At 48.3% G+C, this 6,964-nt stretch overlaps 1 protein-coding gene and 1 pseudogene across 2 annotated transcripts; both read right to left on the minus strand.

Annotated features, from left to right (window-relative positions):
- Positions 1 to 1,140: 1,140 nt before the first annotated feature.
- On the minus strand, positions 1,141 to 2,270 carry LOC123441603 (annotated as a pseudogene).
- Positions 2,271 to 3,205: 935 nt separating this feature from the next.
- On the minus strand, positions 3,206 to 4,653 carry LOC123439760. 2 transcript variants are annotated; one of them, XM_045116441.1, is made up of 3 exons: positions 4,537 to 4,653; positions 4,238 to 4,342; positions 3,206 to 3,847 (listed from the first exon to the last, which is right to left on the minus strand). In XM_045116441.1, exons 1-3 carry the CDS (start codon positions 4,542 to 4,544, stop codon positions 3,610 to 3,612), a joined length of 351 nt encoding a protein of 116 aa, XP_044972376.1. In that variant the 5' UTR covers positions 4,545 to 4,653; the 3' UTR covers positions 3,206 to 3,609. The 2 variants fall into 2 exon arrangements, 1 of the variants encoding a protein (XP_044972376.1); XR_006630147.1 differs by lacking the exons at positions 4,238 to 4,342; positions 4,537 to 4,653 and adding an exon at positions 3,936 to 4,144.
- Positions 4,654 to 6,964: the final 2,311 nt, after the last annotated feature.

Below are 6,964 nucleotides of genomic sequence, written 5' to 3' on the forward strand. Positions count from 1 at the left end.
TGTTTTCAATTGCACTCAAAAAATAACACACAAACTTTTTTTCAAAATCATGGACTTTTATTGTTTTCACCAACATTGTTCTCAAAATTATGAACATTTCTCTGAATATGCGAATATTTTTACAAAAATCCTGAGCATTTTTTGAATTCACAAACATTTTATATTTTCTTCAAACTTTTATTTCAAAATTCCCAGTTTTATAAATTGCAAAAGGTTCTCAAAGTTCTAAATTATTTAAACTAAAAATGGAACAGAAAAATGAAAATAAAAAATGAGACTAAAAACAGAGGCACGAACTGTTTTAAAGTTTTTACACGGACTTTTGTTTAAAATCGTTGACTTTTTTATTAAATGGACATTTTCTCAAAGTTTAATTTTTTTTATATGCAAACATTTTTCAAAACTCTTGAGTAGTTTTTGAATTCTCAAAAAAATATGTTGTTTTTTGAATATTTTATTTCGAAATTATCAGTTTCTTAAAATTGAGAAAAGTTGTTTGAAGTTCTAAATTATTTAAAGTAGAAAAACAAAATGGAACTGAAAAGAAAAATAAAAAACTAAACTAAAAAAACAGGCTCCCACGGGCCGGCCCAAACAGGTGTGCTGCATCTTTTTCCAACGACCAGAGCGTAATATAGGAGGTGCCTACATGGGCCGGCCCAGTCCGAAGATTTTCCTGTTTGAAATGTTTTTTATGACTTATAGGTGGCATCGGTGGGTAATTTTAGTACTTTAAGGGCAATTTGGATGACGTACGGAAGAAGCAGTATTTGTTTTATTAGTAACTAGGTAAGAGGTAAGATATTCAGGTAGGGAACACCCCCTCCCATGCGTTGACCGTTCAAAAAAAATTAACTTCTGCTATCTCTTTATAACTCTCATTCAAATTGTACAGTGTCTGACAGTGCAGAAATTTGATCCATGAATCACCTTCACCTACACTCTATGTTTCTCATAGTGGGGAGGGGGGGGGGGATCCAAAAAGAACTATATCAGGAAGAGGGTCAAGGCGAGCTTGCTCTTGGATGATTAAGTCTTAATCAACTGATCAGTCACACTGGGGATCCAAAAAGAACTATATCAGGAAGAGGGTAAAGGTGAGCTTGCTCTTGGATGATTAAGTCTTAATCAACTGATTAGTCACACTGGGGATGCGAATTGCAATGCCAGGAAGCTGGAGAGTAGCAGCAGCATCACAAGCATTAGTGGAGAGGAGATGCTCCTGCCGTAGCCGCTGCAGACGAGCCGGCTGTTGCGGTACGAGCACACCGATTGCTTCCTGGAACAACAGAATGTACAATACCAAACGGTTAGCACGAGCAAAGAAGATTCATGTAAGTGCCTGTCATTCAGAGATAAGTTCCATGTCAACAGGCACAGACTTATCAAATCATAATGGCGCTGTCTCTTGAGGAATTGCTTGTGTATGTGAGATGGTATCTATAGTGTCATTCAATCTCTAGACAGCCTGCAGATCGTGTAAAGAATCGGATGCGTTCACGTTTGAGATTGACCATGGCAGGAATTTCATTTCAGAGAAATGGCAGGAGTGTCAGAATAGTACGTACATGTTGGTGGAGCAGAAGGTGATGGTGTAGTCGGGCGACTGGGCGCAGGTGAAGATGGAGGAGGGGTCGTCGTAGGCGTAGCTGTAGGCGGCGGGGCACGCCGCCTTGAACTTCTTGGAGTAGAAGGTCGGCTGGCAGGCCACCGGGTTGGCGTACTGCCCGCGGCAGCAGTACTGGTCGGTCCCAACTCCCAAACACGTCGCACGCGCTCCGGCACGCCACCACCTTCCCCCCATCGCCCTTCACGGCCAGCTCCGACGGGCAGCCCCGGCGCAGGTCGCCGTCGCACCCCGCCGGCGCGCAGCCCGTCCAGTTGGCGCTCGCCGGGGTCGGGGTCACCACCACCGGCAGGTTGAAGCCGTCAACCAGGCTCACGTCGTAGTAGTCAGTCGACGCCAGCGTGAACTCCGCCAGCGTCGCTGGAGCGGCCCCCGACGCCGACGCGCACTGCAGCGACGTCCCGCACCCGCCCGTCTCGCACGTGCCGTTGCCGGCCGAGTCGAAGGCGCAGCCGGTGCGTCCCCAGACGCGGCCGGACCACCCCACGGGGGCGGTGAAGATCACCGACTCGCCCGGGCCGAGCGCGTACCCGCCGCCCCGGAAGCTCTGGCCCGGCGTCACCGCCGGCCACACCTCCGTCTTGCACTGGTTGATGAGCGTGAACTCCCGGGCCGACTCCGCGCGCCTCGTCGCCCCTGCCATCACACCGCGGATTTAGCCGCCGTCTCCGTCGTCGTCGACAAGGGCACCGTCCCTCATCTTCTCGTCCTCGCTGCGACTGGATGGAGGATTGCGGGTTGAATAGTGTGAAACGAACGGATTTTTTTGTAAAATTGAAACGGTAACACAGACATCCACTTACAAAAGGACTTGCGGCTTGAATACCAAAAAATACAGGGACTTTTTTGCAAAATAGCCAAGGACGTACGACGGAAGCACTACGTGCTTTATTATTACTAGTAAAAGTGCCCGTGCGTTGCACCGGGTTAGATTGTTGATACTTGGATCATGAATTTTGTATTTGAAAAGTCCCGCCCTCACTCTTTGTCGACATCTACTCCAGCTCCGCACCTTCGTGAAAGTGGTAGAGATTCAAACATATGAACTTTCGTACAAATGGAGTGAAACTTCACGCAGATTGGTCATATAGTTACCACAAGACCATCGTCATAGTTTTACTTATTTAATCTCTGCAAACAGCATTATTATTTAATCTATGCAAACAACATGAAGGAAAAAAGGTGGGGGAAACTCTCAAAAAAAATCGGTTCTGTCATAGCCAAAGGCCCCGAACCGATCCAGGTTATAGTTCTGTCTTTTAAATGAGCAAACTTAGCTAAGCTATCACTAATCTTATTTTGACTACTATTGATATGAGTAATATGATTCATCCAAAAGAGTGGTTGGAACTTTGATTTGAATTTTCACAAACACCTTGCAAAAATGATAGTGATACACCAAAAATTCATTTCGCTCGCCTTGTTAGCACAGACAGAGTTTGCTGACATAGACAACTGACAAGATCTGGGCATGGAATAAGGATCATGAAAACTTGGAAAATCAAAAATCTGCATACATCTTTTTTTATTTGAGAAAGGCATGCATCATTTCAAAGTCTCTGATTCAACATGCACCAGTAAATATAGTAACTACCAGCTGGAGTCGTCATTACATAAATGATGTTATAACCTCCATCAGCTACAGATTACAATGGAACACACCAAAGGGTACAGGTTGCCATCAGCCTGACTGTGCCAAGGTATTTCTCTTTTTTGGGAGCACAAATATTCAGTAAATACAATGGGCTCCATTAACCTCGCATCTCCTGATTATGCATAGCAGAATGGTCATAGAAGCTGAATGTCGATATACAGATATTTTGACTATAGAAGCTCAATCATCACACAACAGCCAGAGGATTATATTTATGCAAGAGAGATACGTGCATCATCAACTGAAAATGCTGCAGGGTGAAAACAAAGGTCAAGTGTATTACACAGCCCTGAGCTTTGGCACGTTACGATTATATCTGCATCTTACTTCATATTTGATGCTCCTTCGCTCTCTTACGAGCCAGTGCTCGTTCTCTAGCAGCAGCAAGTGCATCATTACTCCTCTTATAGTGCTCGTCAGTGATTGGCGCTGGTTGAGCATTCTGGAGAGCTTGTGAAGCAGATGTGAAAACATCTGCCTCTTTCTCAATAGATCTAGCAGCTGTTGAATCGTTTGATCCAGTAGTTGCAGGTTCTACCACACTTCTACTTTCATGAGCCTTGATCCTGTTTCATGTGAATAGCATGGGCAAATTAATCAGCAAGCAATTTAATTCCTCAGCATGAACCCAGTGTTCCAGTCTCATAGGCTCACCAGAATGATAAACTTTTTAAATCGCATCAGGAAAGTACCATGATAATTTACCTAACAGGGTAACAGGTCAAGAAAATGCAGTTCCTAACTGAAACATCAGCTCTTACCGGCTTGTTATCCACAACCTTTAAAAAATCCCCAAAAATATATTTTGAAATAAGATGCCCAAGAATAATCATGTATCATTGTATCTGATTCCTAACAAACCGAGGCTTTTGTCCTAACAAAAAATGGAGTTTTCCGATTCATTAACTTAAAATGCAAATAGCAATACATAACACTAAAATTGATGAATAGTGAACCTGAACCAGAGGTTGAAGTGTCTGATAGCTTGCATGATGCCGGAAACGCATCTCTCAATTGCATAAAGCAACTTAAGGTTATCTCTCCTCTTGGGCATTACTAACCTAAATATGATTCCTGAGGAAAGGATTTATTTTCCTCAGGCCCTTGTAACTGACCGGTGTTCTTCCAGTTGAGAACACCAGTAGAGAATCCTCGGAGTTATCAGACTCCCAGAGTCTCTCAGAACTAAGCAACGGAGCTGAGTCCATGCAAAAAAAGCTCAAGCTATATTCGCCTATTTCAATAGTTAAATCACCTTAGCATTTCATCTCCCCTTCCTAAAAGAAGGATGCACCAGAGTATTCGTATTAAAATCTTAGGCGGACCTCGAATAAGAGATAGGAGACTAAAGCTGGAACTATGGTAGATGCAACTGAAACAAACAAACAAACAAACCGTTTGTCTTAGGATCAGATGAATCACCTAAATTCGTGTTTGTGGATCATGCCATCACATAATTCTCATGAGATATATGATGGAATTAGTACACCCTCATTAAACTATCTAACTAAACCGTAGTATTTCACATATAGTAATTTAAATAAGGGGAAGGAAAACGCAAAATTGTGGAGAGTGTTGTGTGGGTACCTAGGCATACAAGCAAGGAGCAAACGGTCTCGAGGGCAAACTCGAGCGCACGGAACTCAAAGGGGACAGCAAATCATGATGGCCTTGTCGACCTCGAGCGTTTGGCGCTCGATGGGAAAGGACAAAGGAGGACGGGGCTCCGCTTGCCGCGCCCAGCGTCGCCTCCCTCTCTTTTCACAGGAGCTCGATGCCTCGGCCTCGTCGCCGGATCTGGCGAGGGGGCGCCGGAGTTGATGCGGGCGGCGAGGGCGAGGAATGTGCGGGCCTCGTTGTCAGTGCGGTAGAGAGAGCCGTTGAGCGGCCTGAGCTCGAGCGTCCATATGAAGGGCCGGCCGGTGGTGGCGTTGGAGAGGCAGACGGAGACGGTGGAGGACTGGGCCAGGACGACGGCCTCCCTGGTGAGCCGGCGCCAAAGGACCCCATCCTCGGCGTCACCGAGGCCTTCCTCGCCGACCCCATGGCCGGGAGAGACCCACCTCGACGCGTCCGGCCGGAGGTGGAGGAGGTGGCTGGTGGCGACGTGGTGGCCGGGTGCTAGGAGGAGCCGGTCGGTGGAGAGGAGGGGCAGGGGGCGGAGGAGGCCGGGGAGGCGCGGGGGTGGCTGGCGCGGGGCGGCCCTGGCGGCGGTGGGGTGGGGCGGATCCGATCCGGGGGCGAGGGGCTGCCCTGCGGCGGTGGGGCAGATCCGATCCGGGGCGAGGGGCTTTCTTGCAAATCTGAAACATTTTTCCACTTAATCAGGGACTGCGGGTTGAATGCTCGAAAACGGAGGGACTTTTTCGCAAAAAAGCCACGACGGACGGCAGAAGCGCTCCGCGCTTTATTATTAGGGGAGAGGGGAGATAAACCAGAGGCTTTCTAATGGAGAACGGACAAAGAGATAAGGTTACTGTCTCATGTGCCTCGCGAGCGTACGAATCAAACTGATTCGGCCCAGCAAACAAAAATTCCGCCGCCGCTGTGAACTGTGAGAGGCTTGCCGCACACGGGTCATGCTCCGCCACATCAACCACCATAGGAGCTCATGCCGCGGCGCCACATCTACCGTCGTTGGAGGCCTCAGTGTTGGGGAACGTCGCATGGGAAACAAAAATTTTCCTACGCGCACGAAGACCCATCATGGTGATGTCCATCTACGAGAGGGGATGAGTGATCTACATACCCTTGTAGACCATACAGCAGAAGCGTTAGAGAACGCGGTTGATGTAGTGGAACGTCCTCACGTCCCTCGATCCGCCCCGCAAACAATCCCGCGATCAGTCCCACGATCTAGTACCGAACAGACGGCACCTCCGCGTTCAACACACGTACAGCTCGACGATGATCTCGGCCTTCTTGATCCAGCAAGAGAGACGGAGAGGTAGAAGAGTTCTCCGGCAGCGTGACGGCGCTCCGGAGGTTGGTGATGACCTTGTCTCAGCAGGGCTCCGCCCGAGCTCCGCAGAAACGCGATCTAGAGGAAAAACCGTGGAGGTATGTGGTCGGGCAGCCGTGAGAAAGTCGTCTCAAATCAGCCCTAATTGCTCCATATATATAGGAGGAGGGAGGGGGGGCCTTGCCTTGGGGTCCAAGGACCCCCAAGGAGTCGGCCGAGCCAAGGGGGAGGACTCTCCCCCCCAAACCGAGTTGGACTAGGTTTGGTGGGAGGGAGTCCTCCTCCCTTCCCACCTCCTCCCTCTTTTTTTTCTTTTCCTTTGATTTCTTATCCTTGGCGCATAGGCCCCTTTGGGGCTGTCCCACCAGCCCACTAAGGGCTGGTGTGTCTCCCCAAAGCCTATGGGCTTCCCCGGGGTGGGTTGCCCCCCCCGGTGAACTCCCGGAACCCATTCGTCATTCCCGGTACATTCCCGGTAACTCCGAAAACCTTCCGGTAATCAAACGAGGTCATCTTATATATCAATCTTCGTTTCCGGATCATTCCGGAAACCCTCGTGATGTCCGTGATCTCATCCGGGACTCCGAACAACATTCGGTAACCAACCATATAACTCAAATACGCATAAAACAACGTCGAACCTTAAGTGTGCAGACCCTGCGGGTTCGAGAACTATGTAGACATGACCCGAGAGACTCCTCGGTCAATATCCAATAGCGGG

Source organism: Hordeum vulgare, chromosome 3H (assembly GCF_904849725.1).
Source record: "Hordeum vulgare subsp. vulgare chromosome 3H, MorexV3_pseudomolecules_assembly, whole genome shotgun sequence".
Lineage (NCBI taxonomy): Eukaryota > Viridiplantae > Streptophyta > Magnoliopsida > Poales > Poaceae > Hordeum > Hordeum vulgare.